Raw genomic sequence first — 23,716 nt, forward strand, 5'->3', positions numbered from 1 at the left:
TTTTTCAAAGCAACAGCCTGTTAAATGTCAGTGGAGAAGTTATTATCCCCCCCCCCCTATTATTTCTTTAAAAAGCTAACTAAAATGGCACAATTGTGACCCTCAATGCCCAAACTTCTGGCCAACTGACTCACAGTCCAATGCTTCTGCCACCATACTAACTTGCCCAATTTTGGCTTATTATTGAATAAATGTTGCAATATTACAAATCAGTAACTGGGAGAAAAAATTCATGGTATGTAATTTCATTCACTCAAGAAAATACAGAACCTCTCTTTAGATTTACATTTATACATATATGTATTATACATATATCCACACCTACGATTTCATCAATGTAGAGAAATTCCAGGGAGGAACTGGCTTACCAATGTAAGTCAGAAATTTAATCTACAACTTATTTTTTATTTATTTTATTTTTAATTTATGGAATAAAACAAAAATTTCCACAACCTAGTATAATAAAAAGACATGAAACTGCAAATCCATTAAGTACAACTTGCTATTCCTTTTAAATATATAATAAAATTATTATATAAATTTCTTTTTTTCCCTTTTTTTTCCTTCCCTCACCCCTCCTCTGCCCTAGAGACTGCTACCATTAGACACAAATACGCATGTGTGTGTGTTTGTGTGTGTGTGTGTGTGTGTGTGCGTGTGTGTAAAATCATACTATACATATTTCTATTTTTCAGTTCTTTCCCTAGATGTAGATAGCATACAACTTACTCTTAGGGAATTGCCTCAGAAAGAACTGGGTTCAAATCTCACCTCTTAAAAGTACTAGCTATATGACAAGTCACTTGATTGATCATTGCCTTCAATCAATTCTCTAATACCTCATTCCATAGAAAAAATAGGGATAGCAATTGTCCCTTTTATTTCTATGGAATAGGAAACTCCAGTATGAGGAAATGCCCTCTTCCAATGCAGGTCAGTAACTTAGGCAGTCAGAGGTTAAGTGATTTACCAGGTTCACACAACCACACTAGAGGCTAGACTTGAACCCAAGTCTTCCTGGCTCTATCCCCTGTTCTTTATCCCCTATGCAACAGTGTGATTATATGTATTACACTCACACAGACACACAAACACACACACACAAACACATATATAAAGTGTACATATGTGTGTATATATTTTTACACATATATATAAAACACCTATGTTTGTGCATTAGATTTCTGTGTATCAGTTTACAATATATAAAAACATATATATTTTTATTTATACATTGTCTTATTGGTAACTTGGTATATACATATTTATGTATGTATTTTAATTAACACGTTATTTTAATTTTAAGAATATTTAAATCTATATGACATTTAAAAATTTCTGTTAAACAATTGATAGATTTTTTCTCTTACTAAATACAATAAAAGAAACAGTATAAAGTTGACCAAATTAATGAAAACAAATGATTGAGGCAGATTGACTAACCTATTTTTATTCATTTCTCCAACCACATATATTTGGCCTCAATACATAATGACAGACAGGTCTGATTTTCCTAATTTCTTTTTTTTAGGCTTAAAGACCATCACAAATTTATTCTCATCTAGCATATGGCTCAACTCATCTTCCACATGACAATACCTTATAATTCCCAAGATGATTTTAAAGAAGATTAATCATCTTTAATGTGTTTCTAAATCTTAAATGGCAACTTTTCCTCTTTAAAACAGAAGAAAATATGATCCCCTGAGCCACAAGAATCCAACCGGAAATGACCATGGTGGTTCCTACCTCAGAGAACACGGCCAAGAAAGGATCAGTCCAAGTATTCACCTTAAACTAGTGCTGCAATTACAAATTATGCATCCACATGCCAGCAGCTCTCTGAGGAAAGTCTCTAATATCCTACCCACTGAAAATAGAATGAATGATTGTATACCTCACAATTCAGCAGCACAGTTTTCATTTTGACTCTCAATTCATCACCTTAAATTTGAAAAGAGTCAAATCCACCATTCAGCCACTTCAAAACATCAGGCAAATGATAGATTCAAGTACATTAAAGCCCTTTTTCTCTCTTTTTGGTCAAGACCACGGAAAAAAAATATTTCAACTCTTCATGTGACACTTTAAACCTGAGTTAGCTAACAAGTCTGCTGGGGTATGTTCACCTTAAAGCCATTATATAGGAGTCCTATCATCAGTATGTTATAGCCCATACATAAAACCAGTTCATTTGCAAAAGGCCCAATAATTTAAAAATTATTTCATGGGAGCTAGTGTAACAAGAATAACTAGCTTTAGGCATTTGTTTGTTTGTTTTTAATATACTTTACTCTTCAAGACATACTTTGTATCAGTTACCGAAGAGTGACTTGAAAAACAATGGTACCCAAAAGTCTTGGGGCAATTTTAAGCTTTGATCATTTAAAACTACACTAAGACTCTAGAGACACTCTGAATTTAAAACTGTCAGTGAGTTAATAAAGTTGTTTTATTAACTGACAACTTTTTCAGAGCTCGATAAAATTTTATTTTAACCTGAGCTAAGCCATTTGTAAATCGGCTAATTTATCTTACTAATAAGATCACTGCTTTGATAGCTGAAAGGGACCTAAGAAGTCATTTAGTTCAAGACCTCATTTTACACCTAAAGAAATTGCAATGATGTAGAGAGAAGTCACTCGCCAGAGGTCACAAAGGTAAGAAGTAGGAAAGCCCTGGTCCTCTGACTCCAAATCCAGAGCACTGTCTACCATCCAACACCTCTTGGTGTATTAGTAAAGGGGACTGAGAGTCGGAAGTCTGTAGGAAATGTGCCCTTTTAAGGTGTCATATAAACACAAGGCAATAAAACTCAGAATAGTTTAAATAGAAACAGACACAAATGCAATGGATCACACTTAATCTTAGCTTCATTAATTTTCCTTTAAAGTGCCAGGTTTATGAGATGAGTGCAGAAAAACTTACCTCTATTAAATATGTAGGCCTAGTGCTTGGTTTTAACTATAAAACTATTAGGTTGTTTTAAGTTTGACAGGTTAATTTTAATTAATTCATGGTTTATACCATGAGTAGGGAATCCAGGTGGTACAGTGGATAGAGTGCTGGGTCTGGAGTCAGGAAGACTCATCTTCCTAAGTTCAAATCTGGCCTCAGACACTTACTAGCTATGAAGATATATATGTATGCATATATGTTTATAAATACTTATTGACTATATATACATATGTATAGGTCGTGTGTGTAGATATGTGTATGAACATATATACTCATATGTATATGTATGTGTATATGTCTTATCTATCGTGTAACAATGTGATATAGCATAGTATCATAAATAGAAAGTCAGCCTTGGAGTCAAGAAAACCTGAGTTCAAGCCAACACTGGCTATTTGACCTAAAGTCACTAGAACCCAGGCTGCCTGAGTCACAGTATGCTGCTTTTTCTACTATACAAAATTGCCTAATTTGCGTTTCCTACTGAATATGGTCTTTGAGACCACAAATTATAGAAGCAGGGGCTCACCTGCATTAGGAGAGGCCATTTCTTCTCTAATAATAAAAATAGCTAGCATTTATATAGCATTTACTATGTGCCAGGCACTGGGCTAAGGACTTTATTAACTCATTTGAGCCTCACAATGACAAGTACTATTACTAGCCCCATTTTACAGATAAGGAAACTGAGGCAAACAGAGATGAAGTAACTTACCCAGCCTCACACAGCTAGTAAATGTCTGAAGCCAAATTTGAACTCAAATCTTCGTGACTCTAGATCCCTACTCTAACTACTGTGACACAGCTGCCAGAGAGGAAAATCTCTGAAAGTCTTCTCTTCCAATGAACCTACAGGTAGTCTTTAAAAAAAAAAAACTATCAGAATATGAATACTTTCCATTTATAGAGAAGGTAAGCCCTGTGGCTTCATTTTTGGTTTTATATTCCTGGTGCCTAACACAGTTCAGTGCTCATAGTAAGCATTATTAATGCTTAATAAATGTTTGTTGAATTAAGTTGACTAGAACGCTTTTAAAATATGATACTATTGAAGACATGTATGATATGAAATGAATGTGGGCCAGTCATGAAATGGGGATGAGGAACAACAGACCAGAAAGGCTGGTCAGTCTACATTAGTAACCCTCAGAGAGGAAAAGAAAAAAAAAAGGTTCCAGAGAATTCTTTATGTTGAAACTATTGGTCAGCTGGAAAAATAATCTTCCCAGGAAGGAGGTCTTATAATCAATATGTCTGATAAAATCACAAATCTACTAAAGTAATGTTGGTTTCAGATTAATGATCTCATATGAACCTTACGACAAAATTGAGAAATAGGAAACGGGGAGGGTATAATTATCACCATTTTACTCATGCGGAGAGCAAGGCTTGAATGACTAACAAAAAATTTAAAAAAAAAAAAAACCTGGCAAAGTGGCAGAGCCAGTCTGGAATTCAGGAATTCCAATTCAAGAATCCTTTCCACAACATTGCCTTGTCTTAATCTTACTCACAGGGCAAAGAAATGCATTGTCAGAAATCAAATTAAAGTCTTCATAATCATTTAAGTATTATCTTTACAAAGTCGCCTATTTCAGGTCAAATACATTGGGGGGGAGGGGTGAAAAGAGATCAAGATTTGTATACAATCATTTATAAAATCCAAACAGCCAGTCTCCATTAAACAACTCATCTGATGCTCATTATGATATGGAAGTAACCTTGGGTTCTCAAAGGCTACACACCAGGGAAGAAAAACCTATGACAAATACTAACAAGTTGGAAAGGCTTCAAAAATAGGCAGAAACACCCATTGCCAGCAGGAAGCAGTTTCAGGAGCTGAGACCTTCATCCCTGACCCCAAAAGAATTTGGGTGCCATTTGTTTGAGGGGGGAATGATGAGGGCACAGTCTCTGGGAACCCCCTTGAATCTGGTATACAGTCTCTGGGAGCCCCCTTGAACTCTCCTTGAATCTTCCAACTAGATCTGGCCTTCCCCTAAGGCCCAAATCTCTACCTAGCCTTGCCCTTTATTGTCCTGCTACTTCCCACCCTTGATATTATCAATATCCATGCCTTCAGCTACTTCCCACCCTTAATCCCATTCTCTTGGTTCCTGGAGTCTGACCTCATCCAGGTCCCATCAAGCTCCTCCTTAGACTCCTCCTCAAGACCCTCCCTAAACCCCTCCTCTAGTCACCCCAGACCACCCCTCTATCCCTCCCACAATCTTTGTATATATAATCTCCATCTTGCCTCCATGAAGGTGCTCAGATTCAATCTAGCTCAGTAGATTGAATCTGGCCCGCTTGTGAAAACAGGCGTCACAAAGGGTGGGATTTCTTAAGACAACCCATTATGGTGAATCCCTAATAAACTTTGAGTTTTCCCTTAAAAAAAAAATGGGCACAAAAGCAGATTGACCTCTGAATATCAGCCTAGTTAAATATGTAGAGGCTCCTCCCCAAAAGTATGGCCTAATGGTGATGGCATTTTTCATCCAAAACAACTCATAAAGACCATTTACTAAGATCTGGGAGAAATGGAATATATATATCAATGGCAGCAGAACACAACAGATGAAAGCAAACCTTTAAAGAGGGTTGAAAAACAGGAAATTTCGAGATGATCTTTCAATGCTAGTGCCTTCCCTCTGATGTCTAGCTCCTATGTATCCCATCTATCTTGTTTGTGCATAATTGTTCACGTGTTATCTCCCCATTAGACTGTAAACTCTTTGAGAGTAGGGAGTTGGGGGGAGGGGGTAGCACTTTCTTTGCACAGTGCCTAGCACATACTAAATGCTCAATAAATGCTGGTTGACTCAGTGATTTAAACACCTTGCATAATGAAGTGGAATCAGATGGTACAAAGTTTCAGAGTGTCCCAATGACTCCATTTCAGAAGTCATTAATCTAACCAGAATCTAAGTTAATCTAGCCTGAAACTCTACATTTGGCTTTTTTAATAACTCCATGTGCTAACAAAATGTATCCCAAAATTGTATACATATCTTTAGAGAAACAGCAATTGAAGAAAGGAGGAAGGAGATGGGAAGGAGAAGGGGAAGGGGAGGGTGAGGGGGAGGGCAGGGAAGGGTACCAGCACTGTTACAATCTCCAATTTTAAAAATGAGAAACCAAAACACAGGGAAGACAAAAGACTTATCCCAAGTTGCACAGTAAATCAGTATCCTAATTTTCCATTCCCAGATATCCATTAGCATTGATAGCTATAAAATATTAAAGAACCAAATAAAAGGACTCTGGTGTTTGGGGTAGATCCTCTATGGAGGATTTATTTATGGGAGAAATGGAATTTATTAATGGAATTTATGAAATGGAGAAAAATTGTACAGCATGAAGAGATGTTGAAGGGCTGTGATCTGCACTAGCGGAGGGCATACTTATGCTGATGAAATCATATCCACTGGCAAACTGATATTAGAATTCCATTAGACTATTGTTAGCTTTGCAACTCTACCAGATGCCAATATGTCCGCCTGCTGCTTGAAGACACTTGCTCCCTACCTAAAATAACCTTCATCATCTTCAAATATATGATGTACCCTACCCTACCGTGATAAATCTAAATAATAAATAGCTGAAGATATACTAAGACAGGGGTTGGTTCTTAACATAGAATATAAGCTGTCCATGAGTAGGTTTCATGAGGTCTATAAACTTGGCTGGGGAAAAAATTGTTTGTTTGTTTGTTTTTATTTTGACTAATGTCTAATGGAAATTTTGCATTTTCTTCAATTATGAACGAAGGCAACAAAAATTATATAGTAAAGGGGTCCATAGGCTTTACCAGATGGCCAGCAAGGTCCATGACATAAAAAGTTAAGAATCTCTATTTCAGAATAATAATCGCAGATGACATTTTTATTGCATTATATAAAAGCTGATAATAGCTACCATCTATATAGTTTTTTAAGGTTTGCAAAAGATGTTATGTGATTTGATCTTCACAATAAATCTGTGCGATAAGTATTGTTATCATCCTCATTTTCCAGTTGTAGAAACTGAATCTGAGAAAGCTAAGTGATTTAGGATTCAGCCTCTGATAGTCCTCATTCCGTGTCCAGCACTCACTCTAGTATCAATCAATTCACAAGCATTTATTAAGCACCTGGGCACCAAACTAGGCACTAGAGATACAAATATAGAGAACCTTTTATTGTTGTTTGTTTTTGAGTCATGTCTGACTCTACTCCATTTGGGGTCTTCTAGGCAAAGATACTGGAGGGGCTTGCCATTTCTTTCTCCAGCTCATTTTACAGATGAGGAAACTGAGGCAAACAGGGTGGAAGTGAAGTGACTTGCCCAGGGTCACACAGTTAGTAAGTGTCTGAGGTCAAATTTGACCTCAGGAAGATAAGTCTTCCTGACTCCAGGCCCAGAGTTCTATCCACTGTTCCACCTTGCTGTCCTTTTGAGAACCCAGCTGCTTTTATGTATACCTGCCATTGATTACAAACCTAATAGCCTAGAGATGCAGGTAGTACAAGTATTAATTGACTTAGCTGACCTCAAACATCAAGAAATGAGATGTTTTCATATACATTACATTATTGAGGATATGTATGATCAGAAATGAAGTGGGTTAGTGATGTAGAGAGGGGAGAAAAACAACAGACAAGAAAGGGTGACCAGTGTGTATTGGTAACCTGGAGATTAAAAAAAAAACACTTTCAGATTATTAGGAAATCTCAAGTCTTCTGACATTGAGAGTCTATTTTATTATGAATCCTAATTTATGGATGGGAAAATTGAGAATCAGAGAGAACTGACTTATCTAGGATCACTGAATTAGCAAATTACTGAGTTCAAAACCAGGTTCTGACTCCAAATCCCAACTTCTTTCCATTAACATAGTTATTGGGGGAATTTTTTTTTAAAACATAGCTATTGGGTGGAGGAGGAGGTGTTATGGAAGATGTGGAATTATAGATATGGTGACAATTTTTCACTATTACCTAGAGCTAGAGATATTCACTCTTAAAAAGGCGGGTTCATAAATAGTATGGGCTTTTCCCTTGAGTTAAGAAGCCATTTCTTACATATAGAGATCTCTTATCAGGAACAGCAAATCACCCTCTATTGTTTAAGTTAGACCTGACCTAGTAATACCTGGGATTATGTCTGTTGTTTGTCAGTGAACAATGGATCAGAAATGTACATCATCCATAGGCTACCTGTGTACTGGCCTGTTCTGAATATTCTTCAAAGTTACTCTTCTGCTCCTACTCGTCTTACTGATACGCTAGGAGTTCAGTTTGTGCTATGATCAACCTGCTACATAATTTGGTGTAAACACAAAAGCATTGAGTAAGGACACAGAGGACCTAGTCCTTCACTCTGCCACTAACTAGATGTATGACCTTGGGCAAGTCACTTTTCTCCATTTTTAGCTGTAAGGTTTCTTTCAGCTATAAACATTATATGTCCTTGGTTCCAAGCTCCATTCCTCCTACATTCTTTGATATTCTCTTTAATTAGATTGCTAGAATCTTTCATTATTATAGCTAGAATTTTAAAAACAAATTCCAGATAAAATACGAATATTAACACATATTAACAGGATTTATTCTATCATCCTTTTCTCCTCAATAATCAACAGCATTCAAAAAGTATTCTGAAAGCCATAAAATTTAAGACATAGTCAAAAGAAGTAATGAAAGACTGACAAAGTACATTGCCAACTTTCAAGAGATCATCATTTGTGGAATTAATGCAAAGTACCAGGAGCCGTATGAATTTCTTTTATTTTTATTTCAAATCTTTCCCAAGAGTCCTAGTAACGACACAGATCTATAAAATTTCAATTGTCATAATATAGAAAAATATTCTCCATACCATAACCGTTAAGTTATAGTAACCATTCTTACCAACAAATCATGTGTCACAATTGAGCAAAAACTTATTCTTATGAATAATTCAGGTCTTATGCATTAATAATGCATGTACTCTTACTATTGGAATGATCCCTAAACATTTAGTGATAATTTCTTGGGCAGTCGAGGAAGGAGAAATGAAATGACTAGATTTTTTTTCTCCTTGCTCTAATCATCTGGTGTGGTACAGAAGAAATGGGTAGTAATACTTTTTAGTATTAATTAGTAGCCAAGATTAAAAAAAAAAAACTTAAAGAGGTCTAATCTCAGCCTCTTTATATTTACCCTTGCTTAACTGCAAGGGCACATAATTATAGGAACAAAGGTATGGGACTGCTTTACTAGGCTAGAATAGTAATAATGCCATGCCATGGAATTTACCAGGGTTTCTCCTTCCCTATCCCACCCACAAGGACATTCTCCCTCCCCTCCCACTTTGCCAAGAAACTTGAAATGAGACAATCCTCAGTAAAAATAGTACAGATCACAGGACCAAAAAAAAAAAAAAAAACCCAACAATTTAGAGAAAGGCTCTACAGAATGGAGGGCATTGGTACTCAAATTTGTACACTGGGTCACAATCTTCCCTCTCAGAACATCCCAAAACTACACACATGAATTATTCACTGAAAGGCAATCTAAGCTTTCTTTTCTCACTATGGCACACTACTTTTGGGATCAGCTCTTTCATCCTGACTCCACCCAACACTGTCTTCTATCCTTCCAAAAATGTACTAGAAAAACAGTGGGGAAACAGTTGGTCCATTATGCCAGCCAAAGGTCAACAATCATTAAGTGCCTTCTATGTGCTAAGCACTGGGAATACAAGGAAAGGGGAAAACAGTCCCTGCTTTCAAGGAGCTCGTAGTCTATGTCAGAATTCTCCTCTGCCTGACAATTGTTACACAATAACTCAAGCCTTGAATGAGAAGGAAAAAGGAGTTAACTCATTCAACTCCAGCTCCTGACCATAAATAGCAAACAGAAACTCTGGACGAGGGGATAGGTGCAATGGGGTCTCTCCATTCCCAAACTATTTCATTCTTAGGGTCAATGATCTTCCTCCACTGGACTTCCAGGCAGCGTTGCAACAACAGACACCCAACACTCAACCAAAGGCAAAGACATAACTCATCGCTGGTACTTTAACCTTTACATTGCCTGAGTTGACCCCATTCTGCCCCATCCTGTTCTCTCTCTGCCAACACCTGGACATGCTGGACATGCTCAAGGTGGGGTTACCAAGTAGGGGCTTTTGCCAGCCAAACCCTTTACCTCGTAGTCTGTGCCTTCCCAACCATCCCCACTCATCACTCACCATCCCCTCCCCAATTTGCAAAGTAAAGTTCCTGGCTGCAAGTGGGAAGAAGGGCTGGGGAAAAGGGTTAAGGGGATGCTTTAGGTAAGGACAGCTCACAGATTCCTACCTAACGGACTTCATTCAGAGAGAACTAATGAATCAGTCTCACAGGGATAAAAGGGACCTCAATTCTTCCCCTTAGGGATTGAGAGGCTCGTATCACTTGTCTATACAGAATCCTAAGGGATCTGTGGCTTCCTTTGGGAGCCAGGCTCCTATCATCAAACATCAATCTGCAAAGGAGAAAAAGGGAGAAGGGGCAGAGAGGTCAGATAAAGAAGAGAAAAAAAGGAAGAAGACCTAGAGGCAAAGAAGAAAGAGAGAGACGTAGCACAGACATACATAGACATACCCATAGTAAGCACAGAAGAAACCCAGACATATTTCCAGAAAAAAAAAATCGAGTTGAAGAAAATAGGCGCAAAATCCTCAAACAATTTCCTCCCCAACCCCCGCCCCGCATTTCTTTAAGGCTATTTTCAACACCCCAGAGAGGCTGCGATACAACATAAAATAAAACGACAAAGGGAAAGAAATCTCCAATACTTACACCTAAGCGTCTGCTCCTAATCTTTACATACCCTTGTTTTACTATGTCATTAAAATTGGAAGCCATCCTAGACTGTGGCTCCCTTGCCCCACACACACCCTGACCCGAAAGTCCTTCTGGGGTCGGGGGCTGCCCAGTGTGGAAGGGGGAGAAAATTTAAAAAAAAATTTTTTTTTGTTAAAGAAAAAAGTTCAAGGTTGGGAAGAAGCTCGTGGGCTGCGGCTGGCTGGTTGGCCGCGCTCTGTCAGCAGCCCCACATCACTTTCATAATCCTCCTGACCCAGAAACTCCGAGACAGCGGCGGCGGCGGCGACGGCGGCGGCGGCGGCGGACTTTAATCCACTTTGAGAGAGCAGAGCGAGAAGAGGCTGGAGCGCAAGGAATCAGCTGACGCAGCCACGGCTGTCTGAGCAGTGACTGGAGGGGGCTCTAATGCCCGGCTCTTCTCCGGGGTGGGGAGAAGAGAAGGAGAACGGGGAGGAGGGAAGACCAGGAGAGGAGGAGGCGGTGCTTCCCTCTGTGCTAGGCACCCACTCTCACACGCGCGCGTATACACACACGCGCACACTCACGCAGGCAAACACATTCACCGGAGCAAGCACTCCTCCTAGCTCTCCTCTCCTTCTCATCTTTCCCATCTGCTCCCTCACCCTCCTCCCTGTAATTCCCCCCAAAGACTGAGAATCTGTCCCAGCCTCTCCCCACTTCCCTGCCTCATTGTTACCCCGCCAGAATCTCATTCTCTTTCCGCCCCAGTGATTTATTTCAGGATTCAAGGTAATCTGGTGTGATATTGTTAAATATAAAAAACTTCCAGGGAGAAAACTCCCCTTACCGAGGGAGATCAGCCCCAGCTCTGCAATTTATAGTCTTAAGAGAGTTACCCTGAGGCATAAGTAGATAAAATGAATTGCGGAGGATCACATAGCCAGTGTGTGTCAGAGATAGGCCTGGAATCTAGGTCTTTGTGAATCCATGGCAAGATCTGCACCCGCTATGGCAAGATTCCTCTCCTATATACACAGATAACACGCACCACAGCACAGCCTGAGATTACATTAAGGAAACACTTTCGACTAATGCAAGTCTGTGACTCTTCTTAAATGTCTAGTCTTAAGTAATAGTCTGGGTCACTGAGAGGCCGACTTGCCCAGAGTCACAGTCAGTACTACCAGAGACAGGGCTTAAACCCAGGTCTTCTAGACTAAACCAGCTTCCAAGCCGCTATGTAACCCTGCCTCTCTTCTATAAATACACACAACTAAATATAAGGAGAGAAAAAACGGTGTTGCAGAAAGAGGGCTGAAATAGCATTCAGAATTTAAATTCTAGCTCTGAGTCCATCTCTTCGGATTTGCTGGGAGACCTTGGGCAAGCCATTTCCTATCTGTAGGTCTGATTCCATACATCTGTAAAAGGAGGAAGTTAGACAAGATGGGGGTTTCCAACCTGGGGTATGTGTATCCTTAGGGAGTATCAGAAGCTTATTTTGATTTTATTTTTAAATTTATTTCCAATCAATGAAGTTATAAAATTGCACTTAAAGTGATTTTTACAGTCTAGTGTTCTTGAGGGTGCTTAAAAAGGAATGTAATTAATCTTTATTCTATCATATATAATATATATGCATGGTGAATTGTAGAATTTGCCTTCTTTAATATTGAACAGGGGCAACAGGAAGGTTTACTGAAAACCACGTGGTATGGAGACAGAAGAGGATTAGGGAATCAAGGATTAGATGATCTCTAAGGTCATGAATCATTTGATTCTATTACATGTTACATATTACAAATCATAGCTATTACAGCTATGATTTGAATCATAGTGATGGAAAAAAATATTGAATTTTTCATGGTAGGAGCTATGGTTGAATCTCAGCTTTGCCATTTTACACATAGTCACACATAGACTTTGGTCATGTCACAATCCTCTTCTATAAAATGAGAAACTTGAACCACAGGGTCTATAAGATCCTTTTCTGTTCTAAATCCCAACAGTCAGAAGACAAGGACTTCATGTCCTGGCTTCCTCATTTTACTTCTTGAGCATGTAACAATTTCTCAGTTTCTAGTATCTGTACAGCACATAGCACAGTGCCTGGCACATCATATGCACTTAATAAATGTTTATTTCCTTCTCTTCTCTCCCTTCATGAGCATAATGAACATGATCATCCAAACTTTGGCTCCCTCTGACAAGGAAAGTGATTTTGCTATTGTTTAGTCCCACCCACCTCTTCATGACCTGTTTGGGGTTTTATTGGCAATGATACTGGAGTGGTTTGCCATTTCCTTCTCTAGCTTATTTTACACATGGGGAAACTGAGGCAAACAGTTTGAAGTGAGTTGCTCAGGGTCACACTAGCTATGTAAGGGTCTAAGTCTTGATTTGAACTCAGGTCTTCCTGACTCCAGGCCTGGCACTCTTTCCAGTGTACCACTTAGTCACCTGAGGCAGCTGATACCATGAAAGAAAAATGACTCACCTAACATCAGACAAATCATCGTTGGCTGAGCCAGGACTTGAATCAGGGTCCTATGACTCCAAATCCAGAGTACTATCCATTACACTGTCTACACCACTACAATCTTGCCATCACTATATTAACACCTTATCTATAGCCATCTGTATTACGAATGCCAGTATGACAAAAGAGACTGAAAAACAGTCTTTGAGTCATTAAGACTTAGGCTCAAATCTTTAGAGTTAGTGTGTTTTAGTGGATCAAGTGCTGAACTTGGAGTCAGGAGAACCTGAAATAAAATCCCACTTCAGACACTCACTGTTTGACCCTAAGTCGTTTTACTTCTCAAAGCCTCAGTTTCTTGTGGGGCAGAGCCAAAATGGCAGCTCGAAAGCAGGGACTTGCTTAAGCTCTTCCCCAAATCCCTCCAAACACCTGTAAAAAAAATGGCTCTGAACAAATTCTAGAGCTGCAGAAGCCACAAAATAGCAGAGGGAAACAGGTCTCCAGCCCAGGAAAGCCTGGATGGTCACTGGGAAGGGTCTATCGGACGGTGCTGGGGGTGGAGCACAACCCAGCATGGGCTGCACCAGGACAGACCAGACCTGGAGTCAGCTGGATGGAACAGGCCTTAGGGCCATGAATCACCGGGCTTCTCAACCCACTAATGCCAAAGAACAGGTTAGTGGGAAACTGCAGGATCTAGTTTATAGCAGTCTGGCTCCATCCCTGGGGGTGGTGGAGGTGGTGCAGCAGTGCTGGTGCAGCAGCAGGAAGCTCCTGAGGCTGCTTCCAGAACTCCAGCATCAGCTGCTTCCTGAGTCCCTGGCTCACATGGTGGGAGGAATATAGCAGCAAGATCAGAGGGGGAGTGCAAGGAGCACTTTGTGGGCACAGAGGCAGTTTCTCTTGCTGTGCCTGCTTGGATCTGGGTCATGGTCCTGGTTGGTGGTTCTTGAGGGAGGAAGAGCACTGCTGTGACAGAGACTGTGTCACAGTGGAGTAGAAGTAGCTCTGAAAACAGCAGCCCTTGGACCCTAAAGCCTGGGGCAAAGTACTCTCTACTCTACAAGCAGTCATACCCTGATGAAAGCTCAAGGGTCAAGTGGTTGGCTAGGAACATGAATAGGCAGCAAAAAGAAACTCAGACTCAAATTCTAGATTCCCTTTTTGGTGACAAAGAAAATCAAAACATACAGGCAGCAGAAGTCAACAAAGTCAAGGAGCCTACATCAAAAGCCTCCAAGAAAAATATGAATTGGGCTCAGGCCATGGAAGAGCTCAAAAAGGATTTGGAAAAGCAAGTAAGAGGAGTAGAAGAAAAATCGGGAAGAGAAATGAGATTGATGCAAGAAAGCCATGAAAAACAAGTAAATAACTTGCTAAAGGAGACCCAAGAAATACTGAAGAAAATAACACCTCAAAAAATAGACTAACTCAAATGGCAAAAGAGCTCCAAAAAGCCAATGAGCAGAAGAATGCCTTGAAAGGCAGAATTAGCCAAATAGAAAAGGAGGTCCAAAAGACCATTACCAAAAAAAAATACTACCTTAAAAATCAGATTGGAGCAAGTGGAAGCTAGTGACTTTATGAGAAATCAATATATTATAAAACAGAACCAAAGGAATGAAAAAAATAGAAGACATTGTGAAATATCTCATTGGAAAAATCACTGACCTGGAGAATAGATCCAGGAGAGATAATTTAAAAGTTATTGGACTACCTGAAAGCCATGATCAAAAAAAAGAGCCTAGACCACATCTTTCAAGAAATTACCAAGGAAAACTGCCCTGATATTCTAGAGCCACAGGGCAAAATAGAAATTGAAAGAATCCGCCCATTGCCTCTTGAAAAAGATCCCAAAAAGAAAACTCCTAGAAATATTGTCACCAAATTCCAGAGCTCCCAGATCAAGGAGAAAATACTGCAAGCAGCCAGAAAGAAACAATTTGAATATTGTGGAAACACAATAAGGATAATACAAGATCTAGCAGCTTCTACACTAAGCGATTGAAGGGCTTGGAATATGATATTCTGGAGGTCAATGGAGCTAGGATTAAAACCAAGAATCACCTACCCAGCTAAACTAAGTATAATCCTCAAAGGCAAAATATGGATTTTCATTAAAATAGAGGACTTTCAAGCTTTCTCAATGAAAAGACCAGAGCTGAATAGAAAAGTTGACTTTCAAGTATAAGAATCAAGAGAAGCATGAAAAGGTAAACAGAAAGAGAATTCATAAGGGACTTACTAAAGTTGAACTATTTTGTTTACATTCCTACATGGAAAGATGATGTGTGTAATTCATGAGACTTTTCTCAGTATTAGGGTAGTTGAAGAGAATATACATATATATAGACAGAAGGCACAAGGTGAGTTGAATATGAAGGGATGAGGGCTAAAAAATAAAATCAAATTAAGGGGTGAGAGAGGAATATATAGAGAGAGGGAGAAAGGGAGAGATAGAATGGGCTAAATTATCTCACATAAAAGTGGAAAGAAAAAGCAGTTCTATTGGAAGGGAAAGGGGGGCAGGTGAGGGGGAATGAGTGAATCTTGCTCTCGTCGAATTTGACTTGAGGAGGGAATAACATACACACTCAATTGGGTATCTTACCTCACATGAAAGTAAAGGGAAGGGGATAAAAAAGGGAGGATGATAGAAGGGAGGGCAGATAGGGGGAGGAAGTAATAAAAGCAAACACTTTTGAAAAGGGACAGAGAAAAGGGAGAAAATTGAATAAAGGGAGATGGGATAGAATGGGAGGAAATATAGTTAGCCTTTCACAACATGAGTATTGTGGAAGTGTTTTGCATAATGATGCATGTGTGACCTATGTTGAATTGCTTACCTTCCTAGGGTGGGTAGGTGGGAAGGAAAGAGGGGAGAGAATTTGGAACTCAAATTTTTAAAAGCAGATGCTCAAAAAAAGGTGCTTTTGCATGCAGCTGGGAAACAATATATATAGGGAATGGGGCATAAAAATCTATCCTGCCCTAGAAGAAAGTAAGGGTAAAGCAGATGGTGGGAAGAAGTGGGGTGACAGAAAGAAGGGCTGCCTGGGGAATGAGGCAATCAGAATATATACCATCTTGGAATGGGGGGGAGGGTAGAAATGGGGAGAAAATTTGTAACTCAAAATCTTATGGAAATCAGTGTTGAAAACTAAGTTTCTTCATCTGTCAGGTGGAAAGTTTGGACTCAGTCTCCATGGTCCTTTTCACATCCACGGTAATACTGCCACTGACAGATAATAACTCTGTGACTATGGGTAAGTTACTTAATCTTTAAGTGCCTCCAAAAAGCTCTTTAGAACATCTGCTTTTGTGAAACACATCCATACCAGAAATTTCCTACACAAATGAAATCATTAATCAGAAAATATGTGTCTAATGTATATGTATCATATATATACACATACAGAGAGATATACACATACATGGTGGTGTGTGTTTATATGTGTGTATTTTCCTGAATAAAGGATCTGTGCCTATCAGCTGCCTCTCCCTTGGCTATATAATTGTTTCTTGGCTCATCTCTTTAAAAATACCTTCTAGAGAAAGATTCTTTGGAATACTTTAATGCTTCCAGACCTTTTAACTGCTATGTTCTCCCTCTTCTTTCCTGGACATTTTATAAACAATTTGAGGCAGTTTGGTATTGTAGCCTAACAATAGTAGCAATGGGGATAAAATCCAATAATAGGGACTCAAAGTATATCTTCATTCCATCTGAAAAAGAATACTTTGATCCAATTGAGTGTTTCTCATTCTTTCTGAGACCTCTGACTCTCTTTGACCTTTCCCTTGTGTGTGCCGCTTTAAGAAGAGATTAGAGATTCTTTCCTTGTCTGTGTTGGATAGAGATAGATATGAAAAGTCAATATTTTTTGGAGGGAAAAGTCTTTTTTTGCTAAAGAGTACATCTACTGCCTTCATCTTCATGTTCTCTCCCAGGAAACATGAAATTCTCTTAGACTCAGTTCAAGTTCCTTGCTGAAAGGAAACAGAGCTGCGTAATTAAAAGACCCTTACACTGGGAGTCAGAAAACTGAGTCTGGCACTGCCATAAGCTAGCTAAGTGACCTTGGGTTAGTCATTTTTAGCCTATTTTTATTATGTAAATGAAGATAAATTTAACCTGTATGATACCTTCTAGATCTTGCATTCTAAGATGCTAGAATGTAAATGAGAGGATGCTCGAGTTTCTTTTGGCTGCCTGAAAATGTGAAGCTCTGTCCATGGTAGCCAGCATATTAAACTTCCTGAAAGTTATTTGCCAAATATTTCACTTATAGAAACAAACATGGAATTTCAGAAATTTAGAATATTCAGGGATCACCTAGTCTAGGAGTTCTTAACCTTGTTTGTGTCACAGACTCCTTTAAAGGGTATGGACCCTTTCTCAAAATAAGCTTTTACCTACAGTCATTATTGAGGAGATCACTAAATTTGAGCTAGGGATTAGTTGAAAAATATGTAATTTTTTCCTCATAAAAGTTTATGTGCTTCCTTAAATCTACCAGTTTACCTCTTGATGGTCCCAGTTTAAGAACCCCTGATTTACTACAATCTCCTCATTTTACAGATCAAGTTCACACAACTGGTTAATGGCAGAGCCAGGACTTTAAAAAAAAAAGAGCAGAACTGGATTGTGAATCACAAAAATAGATTCAAGTAACACTCATGACCTGTCTGATCTTGAGCAAGCAATTTAATTTCTCTTAGCCTCAGTTTCCTACTTTATAAATTAGAGGATTTGACTAGATAATCACTATGATCCTTCCACCTTGAAAAGTCTCTAACCCAAGGGAATCAGGTGTTTTTTTTCCACAATTCCACAAATTTCAGGTTGACTCCAAACTATGTCCAAAACACTTGAAAAAGTAAAAACTTCAGTTCAACCCAATCTTTAGAAGGACAGATACTAGGAGAATAAAGAAGGAGGAAGAGGAGGAAGTTGTATAACTAAATACAATTTTACTTATCAGCAAAATTGTCAATCTGATGTTTATTTGTAGATATCACTGAAATATTATATGTTGTAGTGCCACAGACTTTCTTTATTGTATTAGATTTACTGGTGACAGATCTATGATATAGGACAGAATTCCATACTGCTTTCAAAGTAGTCCTCAGGAACTTGGTGCTTTCTGTTTTGCTCTGTGGTACAATGAAGAGAACACCAGATTGGGAGTCAGGAGACGAGAATTCTAATCATCCTTCTGACACTACCAAATTTGGGAAGTCAAGCCACTTCCCTTTTATGGTTTCCAGGTTTTGTCCTTTGGAATATGAAGATAATGGACAAGATGACCTCCAACATCCCCTCTACCTCAAATATTTTTATGATTCTATGATTTCAAGCAATGAGAAGTTTTTCAAAACACCATCATCACTTTCATCCTTCCTAGTAGGGTTCAGGATAGTTGAAATTATTCTGTGAAATTCTGCGATCTTTTATTAGAGAAGCATAGGATTACAAATTCTAAAAGAAACTTCAGAAGGAGCTCTGATCTAATCCTCTGGCTCCAGACAAGAGAATTACAGTCCCTTCCATCTCTAAAATCCTATAATTCTATGTCTCTGAAAACCTAAACCATCTAAGGCAGGGTTGGAGAACCTTCAGCCTTGAGGCCACATGTGGTCTTAAAGGTCCTTGGATGTGTCTTTTTGACTGAGTCCAAGTTTTACAGAACAAATCCTTTTATTAAGGGCATTTGTTCCGTGAGGTTTGACTTCAGTCAAAGGCCCACATTTGAGGACTTAGTGGGCTACATGTGGCCTTAAGGCTGTAGGTTCCCCATCCCTGATAAGGTCTAAGCTCTCCTAACTTTTAAAGCTCTGAAGTTTGTGAGATTTCACATTACTTATTACTTAGAAGGAATTATTACATAATGTCCCATATATTTTTAATAAAACAAGTTTAGGTGATTCATAAACCTTAAAGTACTATGTAAATGTTAAGTACTCTTAATGCATTATTATTATCATTGCTAAACATGATTAATGGACATAGTTATTGAGGTTTCTTGGTTGGTTATAAGCTTAACCTGAGATGTACACAGGAATATCTTGAAGCTACTTCACTCTAATTATTGTGGGATTTTTGAAGGAAAGAAAAACATCACACGGCAAGAGATATTGCACAGCATGAGTCTTAAAAAACAAAACATTTGGTGGCTTCCCCCCAGTTCATCACAGAAAGCTGTCTTCTTTTTTTTTTTAATCTTAAAATACTTTATTGCTAAAAATGCTAACCATCTAAGCCTTCAGTGGGTTGTAATTGTTTTGCTGGTGGTGGGTCTTGCTTCAGTGTTGATGGCCGATGACTGATCAACATGACTTGTTGAAGGCTGGGGTGGCTGTAGCAATTTCTTACAATAAGAATGAAGTTTGCCCCATCGATCAACTCTTCCTTTCGTGAAATGTTTCTCTGGAGCTGTTTGATAGCATTTTACCTGCAGTAGAACTTTCAAAATTGAAGTTAATACTCTCAAACTCTGATGCTGCTTTATCAACTAAGTTTACGTAATAGTCTTCAATATTGTGTCTCAGGGAATAGAGAGGCCTTTTCATGCTTCTCTTGATTCTTGTGTTTAAAAGTCAAATTTTCTATTCAGTTCTGGTCTTTTCACAGAGAAAGCTTGAAAGTTCTCTATTTTATTGAAAATCCATATTTTGCCTTGGAGCATGATACTCAGTTTTGCTGGGTAGGTGATTCTAGGTTTTAATCCTAGCTCCATTGACCTTCGGAATATTGCATTCCAAGCCCTTCAATCTCTTAATGTAGAAGCTGCCAGATCTTAGGTTATTCTGATTGGGTTTCCACAATACTCAAATTGTTTCTTTCTAGGCTGCTTGCAGTATTTTCTCCTTGATCTGGGAGCTCTGGAATTTGGCAACAATATTCCTAGGAGATTTCTTTTTGGGATCTATTTGAGGAGGCGATCGATGGATTCTTTCAATTTCTATTTTGCCCTGTGGCTCTAGAATATCAGGGCAGTTCTCCTTGATAATTTCTTGAAAGATGGTATCTAGACTCTTTTTTTGATCATGGATTTCAGGTAATCCAATAATTTTTAAATTATCTCTCCTGGATCTATTTGCCAGGTCAGTGGTTTTTCCAAGGAGATATTTCACATTGTCTTCCATTTTTTCATTCCTTTGGTTCTGTTTTATAATATCCTGATTTCTCATAATGTCGCTAGCTTCCACTTGCTCCAATCTAATTTTTAAAGTAGTATTTTCTTCAGTGGTCTTTTGGACCTCCTTTTCCATTTGGCTAATTCTGCCTTTCAAGGCATTCTTCTCCTCATTGGCTTTTTGGAGCTCTTTTGCCATTTGAGTTAGTCTGTTTTTTAAGGTGTTGTTTTCTTCAGTGTATTTTTCAGTATTTTTTTGGGTCTCCTTTAGCAAGTCATTGACTTGTTTTTCATGGTTTTCTCGCATCCTTCTCATTTCTCTTCCCAATTTTTCCTCTACTTCTCTAACTTGCTTTTCCAAATCCTTTTTGAGTTCTTCTATGGCCTGAGGCCAGTTCATGTTTTTCTTGGAGGCTTTTGTTGTAGGCTCTATGACTTTGTTGTCTTCTTTAGGCTGTATGTTTTGGTCTTCTTTGTCACCAAAGAAAGAATCCAAAGTCTGAGACTGAATCTGGGCACGTTTTCGCTGCCTGGCCATATTCCCAACCAACTAACTTGACCCTTGAGTTTTTCAGTGGGGTATGACTGCTTGTAGACTAACGAGTTCTATGTTCCACGTTTGGGGGGGAGGTGCCAGCTCTGTCAGACCCGCACTGCTCCTTCCCCAAGAACCCCCAACCCGAATTGGGCTTAGGTCTTCAGCAGGCTGTGCACCCCTGCTCTGATCCGCCACTTAATTCCTCCCACCAGGTGGGCCTGGAGCCGGAAGTAACAACAGCTGTAGCTGCCTCACTTCCGCTGCCCCCGGGGCTGGAAGCCGAACTGCGAACTCCTTCCACTCCCGCAGCTTTTCCCACTAACCTTCTCCGCAGTCTTTGGTGTTTGTGGGTCGAGGGGTCTGGTAACTCCCGCAGCTCACATATTCAGGGCGCTAGGGCCCCCTCCGCCCGGCTTCTGGTCTGGATGGTCCATGCCGCTCAGGCTGGGCTCTGCTCCACTCCGTTCCCAGCTCCCAGCTCCCAGCTCCGTGTGGAATAGACCTCACCCAGAGACCATCCAGGCTGTCCTGGGCTGGAGCCCTGCTTCCCTCTGCTGTTCTGTGGGTTCTGCCGTTCTAGAATTGGTTCAGAGCCATTTTTTATAGGTTTTTGGAGGGACTCGGTAAGGGAGCTCAGTCTAGTTCCTGCTTACCAGCCGCCGTCTTGGCTCCGCCCCCATTCTCCAGAAAGCTGTCTTCTTAACAAGTAAGATCATACATGCAGAGCTAGAAGAGTCTTCAGAGATCATCTAGTATGAGGCTTCTATCATATAAATAAGGATACTAAGACTCAGAAGGGGTAAGTGACTTGCCAATGGTCTTAAACATAGCGAGTATCAGAGGCAAGATTTGAACTCTAAAGTCCATGTGAGTCTCATTACATGATGCTGCCTCCTCCAGGACTGAGGTTCAGATGGCCTCTTGTCAAGCCTTTGTCTGCAAGTCATCTGATACCTGCCCTGAAGGACCCTACATCTCCACAGTAGCCAGGTCAAACATATGTAGCCTTTATTTTGGCCAGGTAGGAAAGCTCTAATGGAATTATTTTATCTATTATTGGAGAAAGAGATTTTTATTTATTTTCCTCACACTTCAAGGTCAATAAACATTTATTAAGCCCATATATCATGCAAAGAATTGTAATAGATTCTGAGAGAAATAGGAAGATGAATAAGACAGAGACCCTGCCATCATAAAATTCACAATTTGATAGTAGGAATATGATGAAGATACAAGTAACAATAATACAACAATCATACCTAATACAGCATAAGAGAAATGCTAACCAAGGGCTATACCACATCAAAAAGTAGAGGATTATTATGAAATGGGAAAATATATTATTCAATTCAGGAAGCTTTTAGCATTTTTTAAAAATTCTATTGGCATCTTTTGTTTTTATATACCCTTCATTTCCAACTATAATTCTACCCCTTTCTCTCCTCAAAGAATTTTAAAAATAAAGAAAGAGAAAGAAAAGCAATTAAGCAAATATAATTAATACATCAACTGGGTCTGACAGTATGGGAAATTTTTAGTCACCCGCCTGCTCAGAAAAAGGAAGGGTGTGCATTTTCCCATATCTTCTTGAAGACCAAACTTGGTCATTGTAAGTACACAGTTGGTTTTGATTTCTTTGTAGGTGTTGTTGTTTTTGCATTTCCACCATCATGGTCACTGTGCATTGTCCTTGTTCTCGCTTCACTCAGCATTAGCTGATCATGTTTCCTTGAATTCTTTATATTCTTTTAATTGCCAAATACAATGGTCTTTTCTCAGTGTTCATGCTTCTTGATCTCTCTTTCACCTCTCTTTCATACTGTCACCTTCTTCCTTTATATTCCTCTCTAGCATTTTCACAACATTGATGACTGCTTGTTGTCCTCCTACCTGGCTGACCACTCCTCAGTCTCCTCTGGATCTTTATCCAAATCCTGCCAATAACTATGTGTTCCCCAAGACTGTGTCTTCAGCCCTCTTTTCCTATCCCTCTGTACTATTATGCTTGGTGATCTCATTAGTTCCTTTGGTTTCAGTTATTATCATTATGTAGATAAATCCCAATAATCTCATAATCTATTTATCCAGCCTTAATCTGTCTCCTGACCTTGAATCTTGTATTTCTAACAGCTTATTGGAATCCAGAGCTGGATATCCCTAAATTGGTTTGAATTCAGCATATCCAAAACTTAATTATCTTTCCCTTCTCCCAAACACTCCCCTCTGTCTAACTTTCCTATTACTGTGGAGGACACCAACATCCTCCCAATCCCAGTCTTCCAACCTAGGTGTCATCTTCAACTTCTCACTTTCTCCATTACTCCCCCATATCCAAACTGTTTCGAAGTCCCATATACTGTATTTTCCTAACATCTTTCATTTATGTCCTCTTCTCTCCTCTGATGCTGCCACCAGATTGGTACAGATCCTCATCACCTTATGCCAGCACTATTGCAATAGTATACTAATGTTTCCCTGTTTCAAGTCTCTTCATTTTTCCAGTCCATCCTTCACCCACCCTCCCATTCAAAAAATTCCAATGGTTCTCTATTACTTCCAGGATCAAATATAAAATCCTCTGTTTGGTTTTTAAAATCCTTATAACATGACCCCATCCTGCCTTTCCAATCTTTTGAAACCTTACTCCTCCCCACATAATCAACAATCCCCTGACAGTGGCCTCCTTCCTATTCCTTGAAGAAAGACAGTTCAACTCCTGACTGTGAGGTGTTTCAACGACTGTCCCCCATGCCAGGAACACTTTCCCCACACATTTCTGCTTCCTGGCTGCCCTGTCTTTC

The 23,716-nt window shown here is 39.3% G+C and overlaps 1 protein-coding gene across 1 annotated transcript in view; it reads right to left on the bottom strand.

Moving 5' to 3' along the window:
- Positions 1-11,310, bottom strand: part of DOK5 (docking protein 5) — a 156,886-nt gene extending 145,576 nt beyond the window's left edge. The window contains exon 1 of the mRNA XM_036751079.1: positions 10,769-11,310. Coding sequence (XP_036606974.1) covers positions 10,769-10,834 — 66 coding nt within the window. The 5' untranslated portion in view covers positions 10,835-11,310. The remainder of the gene's footprint in view (positions 1-10,768) is intronic.
- Positions 11,311-23,716: the final 12,406 nt, after the last annotated feature.

This window comes from Trichosurus vulpecula, chromosome 3 (assembly GCF_011100635.1).
Source record: "Trichosurus vulpecula isolate mTriVul1 chromosome 3, mTriVul1.pri, whole genome shotgun sequence".
NCBI classification, from domain to species: domain Eukaryota; kingdom Metazoa; phylum Chordata; class Mammalia; order Diprotodontia; family Phalangeridae; genus Trichosurus; species Trichosurus vulpecula.